Raw genomic sequence first — 23,419 nt, 5'->3', positions numbered from 1 at the left:
TATTCTGAGAAGAGATCCATAAGCTTCGCCAGATTGTCCAGACCAAAGGCACATGGCACAAAAAAAGGTTAAAAACCCCTTTCAAAAGATAAGCAACCTATCTTAGACTGCCATTACTAGCTACTGGACCTTCAATAATCAGAATGAGAGAAGAAAAAAAACATCCGAGTTAAGTTTGTTAAATGAAAGGAAAGAGCCCGAGATCCTCATACTATGGTGAAGATGTAGCTAAACTCCAGGAGCAACCACACTATACTATCTAACCCCAATCACTTTCCTGATGCGTACTCAGACAGGTAAATCCCAAGGCACCCAGTAGGAAATAGGTCCTAGTAGGTATGTAACCTTCAGTGTCTGTAAAGCAGTACATCATCCTACCTTGAGCAGAGGCATCTCTCGGGCCTGCTGGATTAGAAGGTGCATCTCATTGATTTGCTGTCGCACAAGAGGAGGTACAGGGTTGCAGCAAGCAATGATACCCTGAGGTTCCCTAAGGAAAAACAGCAACTCAGTTAATTTTTAAAAAAGCTTGACATTTAAAATATTCAGATAAGAAGGGTGATCAGTAAATTCAAGGTTAGGTTCAAAGATTTATCAACAGACTGTTAATCGCTCTTAACTCAGTGAGATCAAGGAGACATTGTGGAGGAGAGTCTCTAAGTCTCTCCTTCAAGGTCCAATCCAAGGGCTACCCCCTCTATAAATTTTTCTAACTTCCTTTTCCACCCTTATATCTTTTTTTCCCCTTAGATTTTAAGAGCCTTGAGAGCAGAACCACCCTTGTACTTTCAGCACTCATCACAGGAACACAATTAGTACTAATGATCTCTAAGCAGATGAGTAACTCTGACGAGCAACGATCAATTGGAAGATGGGGTTTTGAAGACTATGGACTCTTGAGACTGCCAGGCTGCCACCCACAGACTCACTTGGGGAGTTCCTCGGCTATCTTCAGCATCATGTGATTGGGCAGGACATAGCTACGACAAAAAACACAGCAGGTTTAGTAAGACTGGGAGAAGGGAGGATTCAATGTTCACACCATGAAATAAACAGTGCAGTAACTTAGCAAGAAAGACTCAATTATAGATCTGGGTAGTTAACCCATCTTTCTTTTGCTAGAAGGCCTTGTTGAACCACTGTCTCACCCATAACTTTCATCTTCCCTCCGGGCTGTTCTGTCCCTCCAAGAATACAGTAACCGAAAGGCTGTGAGCTGCTGGGTATTAAGGTGCTTCTTCTGCTTTCTATACAGCTCAAAGTATGAATCTTCAGTGAAAATTGGTTTGATGAATTTCTACAAAGGATTAAAAGAAAAAGCCAAGATATGAGTAAATAAATGTATTTTTGGCTTTCAAGAGACCAACTCTAAATTCATGCTCCCTGAAAGGGTAAAAGAGTAACAGATATGAAAAGAAACCACCAAAGAACAAATTACTAGGGAGTTAGCCCCTGGCTTTTGCTTAAACTCTGGCAAGGCCATACCTTGAGGCAAATGTCCTTGCTCCGTTGCCACACCACCTGTAACTGAGCTGGCTGCCCATTTGCTCGTTCCCACAGGTCTGAACGCATCTTATCATAAATGTAGAGGAGGTAATGAGTATCATGGCGGGCGTAGTTAAACATTTCCTCTGGTAAAGGTCTACAGATGCAACAATAAGAGAAATGTTAATGATTTTTTTCATGGCATTTTCTATCACCTGAAATAGGGTTTATACATGTAATAAATCTTTGCTGAATGAATGAACACTAGTTAGGCCTTGAAGCACAAAACCTTGTGCTCCAAATCTTCCTCCTTCCTTTCCCTCCATCTCTCTCCCCTAAACACCAAGTAAACCAATATATGTTAAACATGAAGCACACAACTTTAATCAACACTTAAGTTACACTCTTCACCTTTCTACTACAATTCACAGATTAGCAATTAGGTAAAAAGGGTATCTCACAGTGTATGATGACTGAGTCCTTGAAGAAGTACAAACTGCTTGTTTTTTTTTTCCCCATAATACCTATACTACACAAAGAGGGAAAGTATGGAGCATGAAAAGAACGTTGGATTTGGACCTCAAAGACCTCAATTTAAACCAGGGTTTTGTGGGTTCTTGGAAAGGATGTGGCCATGTCAGCTCTATACATGTTTTAAGGGGACTTTTGCTAAACTGGAGAGGGTTTTTAAGAAGATCACCTGAATAGTTAAAAGCTTTTGAGTTTCCTGCCATCTGACAATCAAAGGAACTGTGGATATTAAGCCTGGAGAAGAGACTTAGAAGGGACAAGAGAGTTATCTTCCAGTAAGTGAAGGACTAAGGACTGTCTCACAGATGAAAAATTAAAACTTGTTCTACTTGGTCCTCAAGTACAAATTAGGAGCAATGAGCAACAACTGCAGAGAGGCCCCCTGAGGCTTGAAAACTTGCTCATCATTAGGGTAACCCCAAGGCACCTGCTCCGTATGGTTCCCAAGCCCAGGATGGATGGCCATTTGTGGAAGGTGCTGGTAAGGAAGACTCTTGACAACAGGGTTTCTGAGGCCCCTTGTTCCTGAGAGTCTATGAAAGCTCTGAATTTCTCTGGGATTCAGCTTCATCATCTGGAAAATGAAAGGGTAGAACCAGATGCCCTGAAAAGTCCTTTTCTGTCCTTCATCAATGCTCTCTGATGATGTATTTTGACACCCAAAACAAAAATGTGTCGATATTACAAGTATTCTTTATTCCATTTTATAGATGAGAAAACTGAAACTGAAAAAGGGAAAGTGACTTGTCCAGAAGTGAGACTCAAGCCTGGCCTTTCCCAGCCAGGCCTCTTCCCACTGCAACACAGGGTTTCTTTTGGCTTTAAAGATTTGTTCGTGCCCTACCCTCTCTCTGCAGGGGCTTACAGGACACAAGGAGGTGCCAATGCGCACAGAGGGAGGCCTGGAAGCAGGGAGGTGAACCTCACTAGCTGGGGACTTTGGGAAAACCAGTTGGCTTCTCAGGGACTCCATTTCCTCCTCTGAAAAGATGGACAAGATTTATATAAATTCCCTCTCAGGACTGTGAGTAATATCCTCTATAAATTATCATGGCATAGAGAAAAATGAGCTGTTACCTCTGTGATTTTGCTAAGAGGTTTATTTGATTATTACTCTATTTAGTTAGGTTACTTCCCGATCACCAACAAGGAGACACAACGTTTGGTTACGCTTACAACTGATGGGTGGAACTGTCATACTCTGGCCAGCTACTAAGTAATGGGAACATGAGCTTCAAGTCACATTATTATACTATTATTAAACACCAAATAAAAAGTTAAGAGCTACTTCATTTTTCAATCAAACATATTATACATGACACACTAGAAAAACGGGAGTTTAATGTATAAGAGAATTAGACAAGTAAACCTAATGACTGCAATTTTCCTTTAAGGAGTTACTAAAAATTATTTCCATTCTCTCCTTTTACCCACAGTAACAAATCCAGCTCATATAAGTGCATAGTATCCTTCTGAAATTCCCCATTGCTTTTATGCTAATGACAATTCTTATAGAACAGGCAGAGGACATCCACCTTGTAAATCAAACAGGTTGTAGAAAAGATAATCCTCCACAGAAGAGTTACCCAAATTTCAGCCAATGGAATCACCAGCAAGAAACATACCGTATCCTCCAGTCAGCCAACTGATACTGCTTGTTTGTTTCCACATTGCAATAGAGTTTCAGTAAGTGATCCAGTGAATGTCTGCCAAGGTTAAGGATGCGAGCTGCTTGGTGAGTATCAAACATGTTCACCACATACAGCCCAAAGTCTTTCTGCAGCCATTCAATGTCCATATCAGCACCATGGAAGACCTGGAAAGCAAAATCAAAACCATGAAAAGCACTGGGAGCTAATTCTTTCCCAGTGACTGAGTTCCATCTTGGAAATCTAAATGGAAACGAGGCTGTGGGTTCATTTTAAAGAGCTTGTCACAATCTGGTGAGTAACCTAGGCAAATAACAATCATGGCCAGGAATTCTGAAGAAATAACAGAACTGCAGAACTGGAAAGGCCTTGAGCAGCCAGCCAGTTTAGCTACTTCTACATAAAATTTTTTCTTCTATAATAAGTTTAATCAGTGCACCTCCATTCCCTAGGCAGAACACCCCTGGATGGCTTCTAGAAAGTTTTTCATTACATTAAGCCTAAATTCCTCCCTCCCTAATTTCACTTTGCTGGAGTTAACCTAGAACTACTAGCATTCTATTTTCTCTAATCCTTCCACAGGACAAAATGGTGGAACGGATGGTGTGCTGAGCTTGCAGTGAGAAAGACTTGTATTTAAATCTTAAGGAACTTCTTAGATGTGTGCCCATGGACAAGCCACTTGATTTTGCCGAGTCTCAGTTTCTTCAGCCATAAAATGCAGATGTTAATATGTGCCAACCCACCTAAAAAAGTTGTTGTAAGGCTCAAATGAAGTATTATATGTAAAACATCATGCAAACTTCAAAGCAGTATTCTGGTGTTAATGTTAATTATTATTACTAGGGACATCCCTACAAATACTTGAAGATGGATATCATCTTTGTCCCAACCAGCCTTTAGGTGTCCATACAAACATCTCCCAATTCCTCTAACCAGTGACATCAAATGAAACTGGATTGGTGCAAGCTTAGAAACTACAAATTAGCATTATTTGTGTTTTTAGCTATTTTGTTAAATAAATCTCAATCATGGCAAGGAGGAACTTTAACTCCTGCATAATCCTGACTACTGTCCTCTCTGTGGTCTCTAACTTATCTATATTCTTCCTAAGATATGATCCTCAGAATGAGCCTATTACTCCAGATGCCTAGTGCAAAGGACAGGACAATAGATTATCATCTTCTCCTATCCTGGAAGCTTTGCCTCTAAATACAGCCCAGAACTACATGCTTCCAGTTCAAAAGGAGTTTGCTGTCCACCAATCTTCTAATTTCTCAGAAAAACTACTATCTAACCATGTTTCTTCCACCTTGAAACTGTGAAGGAGGATTTTTGAACCCCACTATGTAATACTCCTCTTTATTTGTTCACATTAAATTTTATTTTATTAGATTCAAGTCATGGCTATATTATCACAAAATGCTTTCTCAGAGCATTGTGTGAGCTTTGTGTCCTTGCTCTCACCTTTCCCATCTTCCATCATCTCCTCTCTTTACATTCCCACTAATATAAAGCCTTCAAACATAGCCCTGTTTGCCCAAGCCCCAATCTGGAAAAACTTTCACTAGACTATCATTCTTTCAAGCTTGAAGCACTACTATCACAGCCAAACTCAGAAAACAATATCTGTGCTCACTATCTCCAATTCTCCCATCATTCCCTATTGCTTCAGACTCAACCACTCAACTACAATTGCTCTAAAGACCTGAGAGTCTTTTTTAATGCTCATCCTTCTTGACTAGCTAATGTATTTGAAACCACTCTCCATCTCTTCCTGGCCTTTTGTAATACTAATCTCTCCTGCTTCTCTTTCTTTTGTGGTAAGGTTGTTTTTGATTCTTTATGACCCCATTTGTTTCTCAAAAAACTCCTTCTTACACAAATACCACTTTAATTCAAGCCCTCCCAACCTCTGCCTAGATAACTGCAATAGCCTACTTGTTTTCCCTGCTTCCAATTCAATCTAGTCATTGCTGCCCAAGTAGTTTTCCTTAAGTGTACATCTAACCAAAAGACTCCCCTATTTAACCAATTTCAGTGGCTTCCATTGCCTCTAGGATAAACTGTAAAACACTTTTTAAATTCCCAGACTCTCTTTGGACATTACTTTCCCTCTAGTTCTCCACAATGCAACCAAACTGTCTTCCTTTCTACTCCTCATGTATAACATTCCATCTCTCATGCTGGTCTCTTTGCACTGGCCTCCCCTGGCCTCCTCAGCTGCCTTGAGGAATCACTCTATTTCTCCACGTTTCAGGTTAGCATCAGCTTCTTTGGGAAACCTTTTCTGATTCCTCAACTTCAAATGCCCTCCCTCCTAAGCAACTTTGTATTTAGTTCCTTACATGTATTTTGTAAGTTTACATTTTTGTAAGTTTACAAGAGATTCTAGGATCCCCCTCTCCCCCAGAGTGGCCTGACCCTGTGCAGGAGGGAGGAGTAAGTGCTAATGGAGAACTCTGTCACTTACTACCTAGTTCCAGGTCACAGATCCAAGAAGAACTGAGGAAAGAACCAGCACCTAGGATTGGAGTTTCAGGGAATGGAACAGTCATAGACCTTGGCTGTATGCTGAGTAAGGAACCAGATCAGAAGCAAGCAGCAGTTGTGTGGCTTTGAACCTGGGAGTAAAGCAGGACCTCAGTTTGAGGATTCTACACACTCTGCAACTCTAGGGAGGCTGCAGTTCTGTTCATCTGAACCAGCAGAGTTTCCCAGAAAGCTGAATCCAAAAGTAATCTACTCAAATTCCAGCCAGGGGAAAGCCTAAAAGTATGTTGCTCGGGATGCAGACCCAGAGCAGGAACTGGAAGAGTGCAGACCAGAAGGGCAATAATCAGACTTTGGCCTATAAATAGACCACACTGGAAGCCCTGAAAAGTTTGGGTCCCCAACCTGAGCTGTTTCTGAGGTCCTGGAATCAATATCCTACAATGCCCTAAAAAAGCAGTTTAAAGACTCATGCTCAGTCCCTTTCGAAGTGTGAAAAACCTGCACCTACCAAAGTCCAAAGTCAGGAAGTCAGAAGAATGAAAAATTAGGAAAAAAGAAAGCATCTCATCATAAAAAGCTAGAACAGTAATAAGGATGCTTAAAACATAAATACAGAAGAGAATTATTCTAAAAGATCCACAAACAAAGACTCAAGGAAAAACACAGCCTGGGAGGAAATCCAACTAGAATTTCTGGAAGAGATAAGTCAGGAGCAAAACAAAAATTGGAGAGAAAATTAATAGCTTGGCACAAGGGACAACTACGTGGTGGAGAGGATAGAGTAGCTCTGGAGTCAGGAGGACCTGACTACAAACCCAAACTTACAAACTTGACATTTACTAGTTGTGTGACCTCGGGCAGTCACTTCACCTCAAATGCCTCATAAAACAAAGAAAACAAAAACAGCTAGATGACTATAAAACCTTGTCCATGCAATAAACTCTCTGAAAATGAGAATGGATCAGATTCTGTGATTGGCTCTGTGATATTTAACATCTGCATCAGTAATCTGGAAAAAAAGCATATATAATGTTCATATCAAAATTGCAAATTACTGATATAAAAAATCAATAATGAGCATTTCTTTCTATAGAAAAATTTTTTTTAAATCAACAAAAATCTTTTTTCTCCTTTTTTACCTTCCAACTATCTATAATTTGCAGGAGAAGAGCACAGGGGAGAGGTGAAAAGGGGAGAAGGAAAGGGAGAGAAAGAATAGGAAAAATTATCTTCCATAATCAGAACCTACAACTAAAAAATTACAGCAACAAGGATGAAAGAAAGAACAAGAGTCTTCACTTTAATTTTGCTTTCACCTAAACTGCTCAACGTACAGAATTGGTACAGAAATAATACATTTTACACAGAAGGGAAACGGAAGAGAAAGGGGAGAAACAAATTTTTAACTAAGGAGGATAGATTCGAAAAAGAACTTTGAAGAAAACAAAGGACTAGAACCTATGACTGACCTGAGTGAGGCAAAGAGAAGAGGGTTAGGGAAGATTACACTGGATCCCAGAGCATTGGTGAGCACACTTCTCTTTCGCTATTATAGTCTTTTAAAAGGGGGAGTGGGAAACAAAAAAGTGTGTAAAAGAATAGGATAGAAAGAAATACACAATTAAGGATCATAACCAGAAAAATACACTCAAAACCAATGTAGCTAAAGTTAGAGGAGAAACAGATAGAGGGAAAAACCTGTACAGTAAATTTCTCTAATAAATGGCTTCATTTCTAAGATTCATATATATATATAAAATGTGATTCAAATTTATAAGGGTAATAGTTATTTCTCAAATGATAAATGGTCAAGAGATTTTAAAAGACAGCTTTCAAAGAAATAAATCCAAACTATGAGTAGCCATATAAAAAGATGTTCTAAATCATAATTAGAGAAATGCAAATAAAAACAACTATGAAGTATTACTTCACAACTATCAGATTGGCTAATATGATAGAAAATGAAAATGAAAAATGCTTGAGGGACTGGGGGAAACAGATATACCAATGCACTGCTGTTGATACTGATCTAGTCATTGCAGAAAGCAATTTGGCTATGCTCAGAATGTTATTAGATACCTTTTGACCCAGCAACCATTACCATGTCCATGCCCTATTACAGCACCTCTTTTTGCAGTTCAGGCAAAGAAGTGAAACTGAGGTGTTCAACTGGGGAACAGCTGAAGAAGTTATGCTATAGGAATGGGATGTAATATTACTGTGTTATAAGAAATGCGAAGAGAAATCTTTAGCGAAACATGGGAAAACTTAAGAATGGATACAGAAGGAAGTCAACAATTTATATAATGCCAACAATATTGTAAAGACAAACAACTTTGAAAAAATAACTCTGGTCCATGCAATTATCAACCATAATTCCAGAGCCGTTGTGATGAAAGAAGCTATCCATCTTCTGATGGACTCAGAGTACAAATTGAGACATTTTATCTCTCTAGACATGGCCAATGAAAGATTCTGTACTGCTAGATACATGCTTGTAACAAGGGTTTTGTTTTTCTTTCTTTTTTATGGAGTGGGAGGCAAGGAAGGTGGAAGGTAAAAAAGGATATAAAAATCTTCTTATAAAAATAATGCTCAATATTGACTGATTCTTTTTTCTAAGTTACTTGAACTAATGTTAAATAGCACAGAGCCAAGCACAGAACTCTGGGCCACTTCACTAGAGATGTCCTTCTAAGTTGACGGTGAACCATGAATGTTACTTGCATCCAGTCATTCACCCATTTCTTAAAAAAAAAAAAAAAAAAAAAAAAAAAAAAAGTTTTTTTTTTCCCCCCAATAAAAAATATGTTATCTTTCTCCTTAAGAGAAAAGAAAAATTAAGAAAAACAAAAGCCCTGTCACAAACCCATGTAGTCAATTAAAACAAATGTATATGTTGGTCATGTCAAAAAAAGTCACATTCAACATTTATGCCTTTCACTTCTCTGTAAGGAGCCGGATAACTTGTCTTAATGAGTCTTCAGGAATCCTGGCTGATCATTAAACTAATCAGAGCTCCCAAGTCTTTCAAAGTTTTTAAATATTGTTTTTATTGTATAAATGTTCTTCTAGTTCTGCTCATTTCACTCTATATTATAGGTCAATACAAGTTTTCCCAGGTTTCTCTGAAACTGTGTAACTTCTTCAGCCATTCCCCAATTAACGAGCATCTTCTTAGATTTTAATTCTTTGGCACTGCCAAAAGGACTACTTCATTTAACCAATTCTAAATTTATCTACTAATACCATCATCTAAGCCCACATCTCTATGAAATTCCTATGAGCATATCATGAGAAACATTAAATACTAAAATCTAGAAAACTATGTTTACAGCATTTCTCTGAGGTACTGGTTTAGTAATTCAGTCAAAAAAAATGAAATATGAGTCTGTAGTGACCTATTCTTGCTGAAGCCCTGAGAGTTCTTTATGATCATTATTTGTTTTTCTACAAGTTTGAACACTTATCTTTTTAATAACTCAAATGCTCATATAGTCTTATGTTTTTGTTTTTTTTTTGGCTGAGGCAGTTGAGGTTAAGTGACTTGCCTAGGGTTACCCAGTTAGGAAGTAAGTTTTTGAGGCCAAATTTGAACTCAGGTCCTCCTGACTTTAGGGCTGTTGCTCTATCCACTGCACTACCTAGCTGCCTAGATTTTATCAGTTTAGATGTTCTCTTCACCAAAGTGGCAACCCACCCAATACCTGTCTGTCTTGTGCAACTCTTATGCAAAGCCTCCCAAAATGGTTGGCCATGGGGAGTCCACTCAATGTCTAAGAGAGCTAACTCCCTTTCTCCCTCTCTACTATTAGATTCAAGAACACCAGGAAAGCTCAGACCATCTACCTGGCTTCCTTCACCCTGGACACGAAACAGCCCATATTTTTTTTATGCTCACAGACTTCTCTGATGACAGCCTTCATTCAGGTGCTTCTCTGACATTCCTCACTGGTCCTGGCCCGGTCCCACCCACTACCACCTTTTCACTGACCCTCTGGGTAATCTTGTCATCTCACTCCTCAGCTCTCATGTTCACAAATATATGACCATGACCGTAAAAGGAAAGGCTTTTGTCTTGGGAGAAGTTAAGGTGCCAAACAGCCTTTCTTTATTGATAATCTCAACAGGGGTTAGCAGGAAGCAAGAGCAGGTATATGTATGTCTCTGGGTCTCTCTCTCTCTGCCTCTCTCTACTTCTCTGCCTATGGCAAAGCTGGCCATTTATATTTACTTTCCTTTGAGATTACCCCATGCCCAGCCCACTCATCACAGTGTAGGTGGATCCGCAGAAGGGAAACACCTGGAGTTAGTGCTGTATCTTAAGAAAAGATCTAGCTAGAGGACACATGCCTTCCCCTTCTCAAGGAAACACCTGTAAGACACAACCTCCTGCCTCAGAGGCCAAGCCCCCTTTTTACTTCCTGGGTCCACCCTACCAGCTGACATGGCATACATGGCAATTCTCAGAAGGAAAGTCCCTAACACTGTGTATGGACATATGCTGCCAGAAACACCTTGGCTCAAGATCTAAGATGGGGTAGTTTCTCAGACGAAAAGGAATGGTGAGTGAAGAAAGTTTAGGAAGCCTTGATTCTAGTCTGACCCTCTCATTTTATAGAGGAAAATTAAGGTCTGAAGAGGTCAGTTAGAGATTTGTCCAATACCTGCCACCTAGGAGAGGGGGTAGGGGGAAGGAGAGGAAAATCTGGAAAAGAAAGTTTTGCAAGGATCAGTGTTGGAAAATTACCCATGTATATGTTTTGTAAATAAAAAGCTTTAATTTAAAAAATTAATTAATTGACTTGTCCAAGGTCACACAGCTGATAAATAGCAAAGCCTGAAGAGTAACTCAAGTCTTCTGACTCTAAAGCCAATGCCCCTTTCCCTACGTCCATACCAAGTGCTACATAAAAAGCCAGAAACAGAGCAAGCCCATCTCTTTTAAGCCGAAAACACTGGCTAATTTTGCCATTAGCTATTTTACATTAAATGAGTCTATAGGAAAAAAAAAGTTTAACAAGATTTACAATCCACTCAGCTCTTCCAGACATCACACATAAAGAGTTTAAAAGCATAAACTGACCTTAACGATGGCTGGATCTGTGAAGCTTTCATTGAGAATATACAAGTCACATCGAAGTTCCAGGGTATCAATAATGAAGTCCTCTGTTCGGGTAGAAATCTGCATTAGGCATGTCAAACCCAGGAAACTCCTATAAGAATGGTGCTAACACAAAGAGAAAAGAACACAGAGAAAAGGATGTCACCAGATTTCATTCTATGGTACCACAAGGTCCAGTTTTTGAACTTTTAAAAAACTTATTTTTACAATGAAGTACATGAAAACTATAATTTAATTACTTTCTAAGTAAGCAAAACAAGAGATTGTCAAATTACAAGTCAAGGGGAAAAAAATACCTCCAAATCAACACCAAAGTCTTTACAACTCAGAAGTTTTTCATTGAGTTCCACAAGTTCATCGAGGGTAGAGACAAAATGGCAGGGTGTTTCTTCTACAGGTCTGTACATCTAGATCAAGAAACTATTGTTAGAAATAGTAAAGACAATTAATCATCTTCCCCCAAGTCAAAACAAAATGATGAATTGGAGACATTCCTCAAAGATACTGCCATTTACTACCAACAAACCCAAGTATAAACACTAGACATTTAGGCATCCCTTCTCTTCAAAAATCTCTCACCAGCTCCTATTACAATAATTAACTAGTGCAAAACTCACCTAAAAACTCCTTGAAAAACTTGTCTACACTAAAAGAGGTAGGAGCACCTCTTTTTAAAATCTCTACAAACTGGCTTCTGATCTTATCAATCAAATAAAACTTTGGGCCCTGATTGGCCTAGAGTGCATGTAAAAAGCAACTATTTTTGTCTTGGTCAGAAATTTTGAGGGTCTTTCCCTTCCAGACTAAATTAATTTTTTTTTTTTTTTTTTTTTGGATTAGGTAAAAAGAGGCCATTTTATATCTCACTTCTAACTTAGCCTAATCACAATTGGGCACCAAACTGAGACTTATTAAAGCTTAAAAAGCCAAGATCTCCTACTGCATCCAGGACCTCTTCTATAAATTACCACTAGATCCAGATGGCTCTGGAGAAAAAAGTGAAAATACAGATCTCTTTTATTTCAATCCAACTTACTTATGCCATCTCTCTGATGTCTTTTTCTTCTTCAAAAACGAAGAACAAACAACAACAACAAATAAAACTATCCTCTGCAAAGTTACCAATGGTCTCTTAATTAGCAATTCTAACGGCCTTTACTCAATCTCCATTCTTCTGATCTCTCTATATTTCCTGTACTGGAAACCGCAATCTCTAAGATGCTGGCACTGAGATCAAATGTGCACAACACTCATGCAGGAACAACATTTCCTTCTATGACTCTCATTAGTGGACTACTATTTCCTATATTATTTATAATTGGCTTGATTATAGCACTAAACATTATCTAAAAAAAAAAAAATCTGGTGGTAAGGGGAATTTGGGCAAGTTAACTAGAAATGATTCCACATGCATATTCTGTCCTAATAAAACTAATCTCTTACTGAGACAAATGATGGATGCATTCCAAAAGTATGAAGTGTTCCAAATCCCCGTAGAAGATTACTTAGTTAAAGTACAACAGGGGCTCCAATACATATACAGGAATGTATTGAACACCATTGTCTCTATAGGAGAGAATCCAAAGATCTAAGCCACAGTGGTGTTTATTAACTAAGGCTCAGAAAAGATCAGTTTGCCTAGGAGTCAGTAGATGGTTAAAACATAGCTAAAATTGCCCTAAATGCCTATGTACACAATTCCAAGTTAGGGAAATAGAGGAATCAAACAATCCATAGAATTAACAAAGAAGACATAAGTAAACTAAAAAAATTCACTGACATTTAACCTTGTATAACATTTACCTTTCATTATTAGCTCTGCATAATGTAATCAATAATTAACATTTTACCATAAAAAACTTTCTCAAATACTAACAGTCAAATATAGAAACATGTAAAGGTAAATCAGTCAGAGACATGTATGAAGACTATGTTGACCTAAAGAAATGTATATGATCATGATATAGTATAAAAATAAAGCCTGAAGCAGCCTGAGAGATGTGGCAGCTTCACTTCCATCAGTTCCTCACTCAAACTACCCCACAACTCTTGTCTTCCTTTGACACCAACCCTATACCTCCTGCTCAGCAATCGGAACCCCCTTGCAGAGGCTGGACCCCTGCACTCTTGAGACTGCTGACCACGCTTTCTCTTGCATATTCTCTCTCCTCTGGGTTTTCATTACACTTTTCTCATGATTCTTCCTTTTGACCTCTCCTTCCATCTCCTTTGCTGGATCTTCATCATGCCGTGGCCACTAACTATGGGTGTACCAGATTTGGCTCTCGGCTCTCCTTTCTCTCTACATTCTCTCACTTGGTGATTTTGTCACTCCTATGGGCTCAATTATCATCTCTTTGCAGATGACTCTCAGATCTATCTATATCTATGTGGGTATGTGTATTTGGTGTTTAAGTGTGTGTATATGTATACATATACACACACATATAGCAACAGAAATATACAGTTATACAGATAGAACCCCCAAACTCACGGGCTACTTGCTTCATGCCCTCTCTCTACATCTGCACTTGCTGCCTGGCCCCATCCCTAGAACGCTGTCCCTTCTCACCTAGACTTCTTGGATTTGCTCAGCTTAGATATCACTGGCTGTAGGAGGCCTTTCCTGATAGTTAATTCCATACTCTGAGAATATATCTCACATATATCTCTATATTTGTTCTCATTTTCACCTTATCAAAAGATCTTTTTGCGGGCAGGTACAGGTTAGCTTTACCTTTATGTCCTTGGCATAGTATCAAGCATACAAAGGGTGATTAATAAATGGCTACTGGTAGATTTTCACTGCAGTGACACCATTGTAGAATGCAGGCTAGAGACTAACCTGAATCTGTGGCTTCTGAAGAATAGCATCTGGTGGAGTGAAATGATCCAGTTCATACTGATAGGGATGAGCAAACCTGAGTGAATTGAAAAAGAAATCAGTCAAAGAAAACATGGCAGCCTTTCTGTATCAAGCTCTCCCTATTATGATTTGGAGTAAGGGAATGAGAACAAAGGTTTCAGAAGAAAATGAATTTTTAAAGGTACACACATTCTAGAAATCATAAACACTGAATTATTTCTAACAGCAAAATTCACAAAAAGGAAGGTCTCCCTGAAGAAGTCAAGGTATTTCAAAATACTGTTTTACTACTGGAAAGGATTTCTAATTCAGCTACTGTAGGCCATCTGCCATCTACTAATAAAGATTACCATTCTTATGTCTTAGGAATAGCTTACATAAGTTACTGTGGCAAGGAAAAAAAATGGTGGTTAAACAATGATCTTCTCTAAACTCAAACAGATTAGCCCTCCACTAATGGTCTAGGTTCATGATTATTTGGCACAACCTGCCAGACCGCAGGATGTTCACTCTCCCTACCACAACAAGGAAACCAGAGAATGATGTCATTAAGAAAGAGGAGTATAAGAAAAATAAAGAAATGTAGGAAAAGTAGGAAATATAGATGAAATAAAGCAGAATAAAAGGAATCACAATAATTACAAATATATACAATATATGTAAGGACATATTAGTGTAAAACTAGAGGAATCAGAAGAGGACTGACAGTTACTGAGAAGTTACTATGATACATTAGATGGATTATTTTAAAATGTAAGGTGAAAATTCATACCAAAACCAAAACCAAAACCAAACAAAAAAAGAGTAAAATATTAAGTATCTGTAATGAGCAAGACATCCTGTTAGAGGCTATATGAAATTTGAAGATTCCCTCCTTGCCCATTAGTCTAGGGACTTAGGTTTTAGAATATCAAATCAACTGCATGATGATGTGAGGGGGATGGGTATTTAGGCACATAATCAACTGATACCTTTGAATATTTCTCTTCCAAATACTTGTATAAAAAGTTACCAGGCTTACAAAGATTTACTTCAGCTAACATAACAAAAGGCTAACTGATAATTTTCAACATTTTATTTCAATGGACTGCTTCTCTGATTCTCTAAGGCATATTCATACATTTACAGGAAGGACAAAGAAATGAAAGTGAGAATTAACACAAAAAAATCAATGTCATGTGGTAAAAAATGGTGGATTTCATCTGAGGCCCTGGTTTGATATTTCATATTTTATGACTCCAACTATGAAACTCTGGACTCCACTTACAATCTCTTTTGGGATTATCTGAGTGAATGCTAGCAAAGAGTTCATCTCACTAAATTTTATAACCCCCTCCAGCAGTAGTTAGTGTCTTACATATCCTGCTCAATCTGCTGAGTTCTCTGCTGATAGAGAAAATCTGCTAAGGCAGGTGGCACATCCAAGTCCTCAGGGCGTTCCTGTCGCTCACGTCTCTCTTTGGTGAGTGCTGAAGACCAAAGCAAAAACAAATCTTGATTTTAAGCAAGATCAACACATATAAATTCCAATATTTTGTACTTTTGGAGGGACCAAGATTTCGTGTGATAAAGGAGTCAAAAATGGGATCAATCACACTTAAAGAAAAGCTGATCAAAACAACTTACCCTGAGCTAGAGGTTTCTGTGCATTGGGCTTGATGAAGATTTTGGGGACAAATGGTGTATTGGAATTATCCACTTTTTCTCGAAACTTTAGCTGAGGTCTAATGATGTTCTTGGCATGAAGTAGTCGGAAAGTTTCGGACTGTTTTTTCTTGTTATACTCTCCTGCCTAAGGAAAGAGAGACATTCACAAATTTGTCTATACCAGGGATAGGGAATGTCCAGCCCATAGGCTGTATAAATCCTATGAAATCATTTAGGCTGGATCTACCAAAGCAACTACAAGCAATAACAACCCCCACTGCTTAAATTCTTTAAGCAGATAAATTTGTATGGCCTGCAAAAGTAGCTCAATGGCTTTTGGCAAAAAAAAGGTTCTCCACTTTGTCTACACTAAAGTTTCTTACAAAAAGTCTGTTGCATCAAATGAATTAGAAAATTAAAACACCAACTGTCATAATTTTCCCATCAATAAGGACACATAAATTTAGAATGAAATCCTTAAGGGTCAGGCAGCCATGAGGAAGGCAAAGAAAAGAACAAAAGTAGGTGGTATACTGGCAAGCAAGCTCAACTGGAGGCCAATTTTGTCCACAAAACCCAGATTTTATAGTTTAAACTATGAATTATAGTTGGTCAATATCAGTAAAGAAGAATCCTCACCTTACGATTCCAGCTGGACACAATTGTTTTAGGAACCTGCATTCCTGCAGGGAGGATAGGCTGCTGATTCTTGTTTACTCCTGATGCTTCATCCAAGAGAATACCCTAAAATCAAGGAATGAAAGTTAATAGATTATAAGGTAAGTCAATGAGCAGTTTTGGAGTACTTTCTGTGTGCCAGGTACCATGCTAAAGTGTTGGGGATACAAAAAAAAAAAAAAAAAAAAAAAAAAGGCAAAAAACAGTTTCTGCTCCCAAGAAGCCCACTTTAACAAGGGAGATAACACGCAAACAACTATGTACAAACAAGCTCTACACAAGACAAATTAGGGTTTATCTTGGAGGGAAGGCACTAAGAATATAGGGACCAAGAAAGGTTTCTTGCAGTAGTGGGACTTCAGCTGAGACATGAAAGAAGTCAGGAAAGCCAGGAGGTGGAGGTAAAAGGAGAGAGTTTTTCATGCACGGAGGCAGACCCTCCTTTCCAAGAAATCAGATAATGAAGTGTCCTGTGTGAAGACTAGCAAGGAGACCATATCAAAGATTTGTAGAATATGTGCTGGGGGAGTAAGGCAGAAGAAGAGTGGAAAGGCAAGAAGTAGACAGGTTGGAAAGGGATTTGAATTCGAGACAAATATCTGACACTAGAGAGCATATCTGATACTAAAGGTTACAGGGAGTCACTGGAGATGATCAAATAGGAAGATGGTAACATGATCAGACTTATGTTTTAGGAAGACTGATTTGACAACTCGAGTGGAAAATAAGCCTGAAGCAAGGAAAAACTTGTGTCTCCCCTCAACTCCCCCCACCCTCAGCAGCTATTGCAATAATTCAGAAATGAGGTAATGAGGGCCTGCACCAAAGTGGTGGCAATGTGAAAGGAGAGACATTAGCAAAGTAAAATTAACTGGACTTGGCAACAGATCTTATATGGGGGTGTTGAAAGAGGAATTGGAGATAACTAGGTTTCAAATCTGGGTGTCTAGGAGGATGATGGTATTCTCAATGATAATAAGAGATTTAGGAGGAGTACAAGGTTGTGGGGGAAAAGTAGTGAGTTTAGTTTTGGACACTGAGTTTGAGATGTTTGCATCTAGTCTGAATGTCCAATAAGTCCCTGGAGATGGGAGCTTGCAGATCAGGAGAGGTTAGAATTAGACAAAAGACCTGAGAATCATCTTCTTCAAGGTGATAACTGAATCCACGGGAGTTACCAAGATCGACAAGTGATAGAGGAGAAAGGGAGAAGCAATGACAGCCTAGGATTGAATCTTGAAGGAAAGTTGCAGTTAAACAAGAGTTTTTTCACCAAGAAGGTATGGTCCATCAGGTAAGAGGAGAAAACTGAGAGGGTGGTGTCCAAAACCCTGGAGAGAAGAATGTATCCAGGAGAAGAGAGGGAGCTGCAGACAGCCAAAAAGGATGAGGACTGAGCAAGCCCATTATATAGTCCCTGGTAGCTTTGGAGAACATAGCTTCAGTGGAATTAATGAGGTCAGAAGTCAGTCCAAAGGGAATTAAAAAGAGAGTAGAGTGGAAGCACTCAAGGTTAGCCACCAAAGGGTGGTCTCTCTCCCTCCAGGTATGTGTCTACTGTCACTTCTCTCATTATTTATCATTCTATGCATGTGTACATGCATGCACACACACACATTCTCACATACCCCCAATAGGTAATAAGAGTAAATGATAGTTATTTGCCTTCAATTTTACAAAGATTGACTTGCAGAATGCATGACATTTTATTACAATGTGATAAATGACTAGGAGGTCCTAACAAATAAAGCACTTCTCAGAAACATTCAGGCTCATAACTGAATGGCCATTCCCCTTCAGATCTCTCTGCGGTGTCCTCATTGAAGATTTTCAATTCAAGAGGAAATGAGTCTAGAAGAAATTCCTCAGCACACCACAGGATGACAGGATTTGGCATTGGAAGGGATTATAGAGGCTCTTAGAAAAAGGGAAATTAGGGCCCAGCTGGAAGGAAAGATGCATTGCTGGTGAGAGATACCACTATAATGTACTAAGGGTTTTGCTTCATCTATAAGATAATATGTAGTATGGTGGAAAAGAGCTCCTGACCTGGTGTTAGAAGAGCCCTAGATTGTAATACTGACTCAGAAACTTATTAGCCTTATAACTTAGAGACAGTGTCATTAAGTCTCAGTTTCTGACACAGGTAAATGAGGATAATATCTCTGGAACTGCAGAGAATTGTTGATGTAATGTCTATAAAGAACTTTGTAAGCCTTAGAACAGACCTAATCAGTGTATGCTCCCCAAGTAGTACCCCAGATGCAGGCCACTTAACTGTTAAAAGAGAGTTTCATTTCCTAGTTACATGAGGATCATCAGGCCACATTACTCACCACTCTTTCAAGAATGACATCATTGGAATCAACCAGCAAATCAAACTTGTCCTCCAATTCAGTTACTTTACTCCGATCCTTAATGTGGCTACGACAGCCTTGGTACTGCATGACCTTACTCATACTAAGGGAACAAGGAAAAGGCTTATTCATACTGAAAAACATGAGAAAGAAAGACACCTAAGAAGCTTCAATGACAGGGCTTGGCCTTGGGACCCATTGACAAGTTTTGGTTACTACTAGAATGACAGACAATTACAGCATAATTAAAGCTTTTCCACATTATTCCCCTTCATGCCAACAATATCCCAAGCCACACTGTTACTGTATTCTTGAATTCAGCACAGCCTCTACTTTTGGACATTCACCCAACCTATTCCCTTCTGCTTAAAATATACTGCAGTCTAATTTCGGCTGATCAAAACCCTTCTTATTAAGGCTCAGCTCAGGTAAAACCTTCTCTGCACAACCTTTCCTAAATCACTGCTTCCATATTAATGTATTCTTTTCCAAAATGTTCTTTGATCACTATCTGCCATCTCTTCTTTGCCTTAATTTTCATCCATTATGAACTTTACTTATCTCTGTATTTACTGTATAATCTTCTATAAGATTGCAAACTCCTTTAGGATAGAGATTGTTGCTTTCAATCTGTATTTTCAGTGCTTGGAATAATTTCTTGCAAGCAGTAAGTGCTTAATAACTTTGTTGAATTGCAGTTCTCCCTTTATAAAATTTGGAAGATGAACGAGGTTTCTAACGTGCTTGCTATTTCTGTATATTTTACAATTCTAAAGAGACAATACACACTATCACAGCCTCTCACTCTAGTAATTGGGAAATAAGTCAGTTTTTCTGACTAAATTATTAAGATCTATGACATTATTCATCTACAGATTTCAAAAGTGTTTTAATTCTCTAGATATATTTATAGTAGTTAATAAATACTAAGGTTTGAAATTCTACAACTTTTATCAGGTCAAATTATGCAAGTGCTTCTTTCTCCATTCTCTAATTAATCCAAGCTCAATTTGGGCTGAACAATCTTCCAAAGGCTAATTCAAAGTTCATAAGGCAATCAAAACTTCCTCATTTTCATGGTCCCCTTCATAATACAGAAACAGATCTGGAATACACATGAACAAAAACACAACATACAACTGATCCTGAAAACAGTTCATTGATAAGAGGAAATGTCAATGACATTTACCATCGAAGCAACCTCTCTCCTTGTGTTTTACAAAATGCCCGGAAGCCAGGAAAGCTTCGGTAAAAATCATATTCATCTCCAGCCTGTGGCAGTCCATTAGAAGCTTTTGTGGCAGCCAGCACAGAACCAAGAGCAAACTGTCAAAAAACAAATAAGAATAAGAATAGTTAGCATTTATAGAGCTTTTAGATGTGCAAAGCATTTTGCATATTTCTTTTGATCCTTACAACCATCTAGAGAGAAAGAAGCTGTTTTACAGATTAGGAAACAGAAGAAGAAGGGGTTACACGGCTAATAGTGTCTGGGGCTCGATTTGAATTCAGTCTTCTTGATTCAAGCCCAGTTTCTATCCACTGTGGTGCCACTAATTGTCTCTAAACAGTATGGTCTAGTAGAAAAAACACTGAACTTATAAGGGTAAAATCTGGCTCAGAATCTATGTGACCTCATCTCTTGGAGCCCAGGAACATGTGGATAATGATATTTGCATCACCTGTCTCACATGGTGACTGAGAAGAAAGCACTTGGTAAACTTGCAAACTGGACACTTTCTCCACCAATGCAGCTTGTCAATTGCCTATAACTTACAAATCGTCTCACATATCTGCCTGCACTTGTCAATTGCCTATAACTTACAAATCGTCTCACATATCTGCCTGCAGCACTGAAAGGCTAAGTAATTTGCCCAGGGTTGCAGAGCCAGGACTTGTACTGAGGTCTTTGTGGAGTCATTAAGTACTTCATGAAGAGGGCAGTATTTGAGCCAGGTGCTGAAAGAAGAGAATCCAATATTTATCAAATACCCAGTAGTATATATGTTATTGTGCTTAGCTACTGGAGATATATTAGTACTACTCTCAAGAAATTTATAATATAATGGGGAGAAAGATCCATTATGTATATTATTCTACAAGGCAGGAAGCACATAAAGACAATGTGTGATATTGTGGAAAGAATTCTGGATCTGGGGTCAGTCTGGGTTTCAATCTCCAAACTCCTTGCTACTTGTGTGACTCAGGGCAAATCTTTCTACAAGTCAATTTCCTTATCTGTAAAATGAGTGAAGATGAATTACATTAGATCTTAAAAAAACAATGATACTCTAAGGAGAGTCATAATTTATAAAACACTTTATGCTTTAAAAATAAAATATGAGCTAATTTGAAAAAGGTACTTCAGGTATTCTCCCCATTTTCTGTCAGGAAAGTTAGGTTTTAGAAAAGTGACAAGACATGTCCAGGATCACAAAGCTCAATCAATCAATCATTATGATCTGACACCAAGATTCTTATGATACTTCCACCTTTTTTTCCTGACCCTAGCCAAAAAAGAAGGAAAAGTCCCTTGTAACCAGCAGTGTGCTGGTAAATGTTCAGTGATGAGCTTGAAAATGCAGTACATATTTTAAAATTTAATCTGCAAAAAACTGAAGGAGAAAATAATAGTAATGCAGAAAAAGGTGGAAGTGTCATTTTCTATGTCTTTTGCCTTATTTGGCTAAACTTGAAATTGCTGTCCATATTAGGTGCCTCCACTTTCCTCTTATTACATTCCAACTTTATCGTATTATCAAAACTGCTTTCTCCAAAGTTACTAAAGATCTCTCAGTTGCCAAATCCAATGGCCTTTTCCCAGTTTTCCTTCTCCTTGACCCCTCAGCAGGATCTGACACCACTAATAATTCTTTCCCTCTTTCCTGGTTCTCTTCCTACTTTTATCTGACAGCGACTTCTGTCTTCTTTGGCAGATCCTCCTCCAGATCATGCCTCTAATACTAGGGATCCTTACCCTTTTCTCTTCTCCTCATCACCTTTCACAGATTTAATCATCATCTGTCTGCTAATGGTTCCTGCCCCAGCCTCTCTGCTGACCTCCAAGGCCTTTCAGAAATCTTGGCCCGGAAGTACAATAAACATCTTAAATTCAACATGTGCAAAAGGAAGCTTTCCCCAATCCTTACTTCCTCCACTTTCCCCATTCACTCAATCATCTCTTACCCTACATAACCTTGCGCCTTCCTCTTGGGGCATTCAGCCACACTGGCCTCCCGACTATTCCTCCAGCACTCTCCCTGTTCCCTAGGCCCAAACTCTTCCCCCTCTTCATTTTCTGTCTCCTGGTTTCCTTCCTTTCAAGTTCCAGCCAAAATTCCAACTCCTTCAAGAAGCTTTTCTTCCTTCACCACCCCCTTAATTCTAGTGTCCCCCTCCTCCCATTACCTTCAGCTTATCCCAGCAATGGGTGTTTGGCCGTAGTTGTTTTCAGTTCTCTCTGGGAGTCTCTGAGCTACTTGGGGCAGACTAACTTTCCCTTTCTTTGCATCTCTAATGCTGAGTACAGCACCAGTACACAGCAAGGACTTCATGTTATTGAATGAGGAAACTATCAGAATGTTTACTAAGTATTAGGAACACACAGAGAAATTGATGGATAAATATTTAACCACTTATTAGCCACTCAGCAAGGGGCCAGGGGTTCAAGACAGAAACAAGCAGCTCTGGCCTTTGGGGAAGAAAATAAGGTGTGCCTGGACAAGTGTGTTAAAAATAACAAATGAATGCGCTGCCTTCCGGGAAGGGGAGCACAAGGAGCTGGGGGAGGAGGGAGCTTCATGTAGGGAGGACGGAGATGGAGCGCCTCGCAGCAGCAGGTGGGACAGACGCACGGATCTCGGGGAGCTGAAGGTGAGGGGACAGCACGGGCTGCAGCTCTGTGCGGGCTCTGAGGGAAGGGCTGCAGCACAGTGACCACCCATCCTGGCTGGTGACCAGCAGGCCCTCGAGCAAATGACTTCTCCCCGGCCTCAGTTTCCCTCTGGCGGCTCCGTCGGGCTTCAAGGGCTCCTGGAAACACCCCGGGGCTCTTACGTGCGGCAGAGGGCCCTCACTCGGGTGAAGGATGGGGGAGGGGGCTAGGGGTGCACGGAGTAAATACAGGCGGGGGTGGGGACGGGGGGAGCATGGACAGAGCAGCGTGCCTGAAAGGGGATGGCCAGAGGGGGAGGGGACGTCCAGAGGGGGAGGGGAAGAAGGCACGGATCCGTCAATGGGGGATGGGGGGGTTTTACAGGCTCAGCTGCCATAACGAGGGAGCAGACCCTCAGACAGGAGGCCGGCGGCCGGGGCGTGCCTGTCTCCTCAGGCCCGGCCCTCGAGGGAGGAGAGGCCCCAGGCAAAGGGGAGGAGCCCTCGGGCTTCCAGAGTCACGGCTCACTCACCTTTACGAAGCTGTCCGCGTCCTTGAACCCCGGCAGCACCGTCATCCCGCTAGGCTCAGCAGCCGCCGTCGTCGCTGTGGCCGCCGCCTCAGACACAGGTCTAGCTCCCCCAACGCTGGGAGCAGCCATCTTCTTGCCCCTCCACCCCCAGAAATCTTCTCGCGAGAGGACCGCTGGGT

At 39.8% G+C, this 23,419-nt stretch overlaps 1 protein-coding gene across 1 annotated transcript in view; it reads right to left on the bottom strand.

The window, feature by feature from the left end:
• EXOSC10 (exosome component 10) overlaps positions 1–23,419 on the bottom strand; it is a 45,206-nt gene extending 21,787 nt beyond the window's left edge. The window contains exons 1-14 of the mRNA XM_074306288.1: positions 23,241–23,419; positions 20,024–20,160; positions 18,814–18,937; positions 16,439–16,543; positions 15,779–15,944; positions 15,510–15,621; positions 14,132–14,207; positions 11,583–11,693; positions 11,248–11,391; positions 3,642–3,832; positions 1,486–1,642; positions 1,149–1,297; positions 930–980; positions 379–490 (exon numbers count right to left, since the gene is read on the bottom strand). Of these exons, the coding sequence (XP_074162389.1) occupies positions 379–490; positions 930–980; positions 1,149–1,297; positions 1,486–1,642; positions 3,642–3,832; positions 11,248–11,391; positions 11,583–11,693; positions 14,132–14,207; positions 15,510–15,621; positions 15,779–15,944; positions 16,439–16,543; positions 18,814–18,937; positions 20,024–20,160; positions 23,241–23,369 (1,764 nt within the window). The 5' untranslated portion in view covers positions 23,370–23,419. The remainder of the gene's footprint in view (positions 1–378; positions 491–929; positions 981–1,148; positions 1,298–1,485; positions 1,643–3,641; positions 3,833–11,247; positions 11,392–11,582; positions 11,694–14,131; positions 14,208–15,509; positions 15,622–15,778; positions 15,945–16,438; positions 16,544–18,813; positions 18,938–20,023; positions 20,161–23,240) is intronic.

This window comes from Sminthopsis crassicaudata, chromosome 3, assembly GCF_048593235.1.
Source record: "Sminthopsis crassicaudata isolate SCR6 chromosome 3, ASM4859323v1, whole genome shotgun sequence".
NCBI classification, from domain to species: domain Eukaryota; kingdom Metazoa; phylum Chordata; class Mammalia; order Dasyuromorphia; family Dasyuridae; genus Sminthopsis; species Sminthopsis crassicaudata.
The sequence above is the reverse complement of the archived record's forward strand: the minus strand, read 5'-3'. Positions and strand labels throughout refer to the sequence as shown.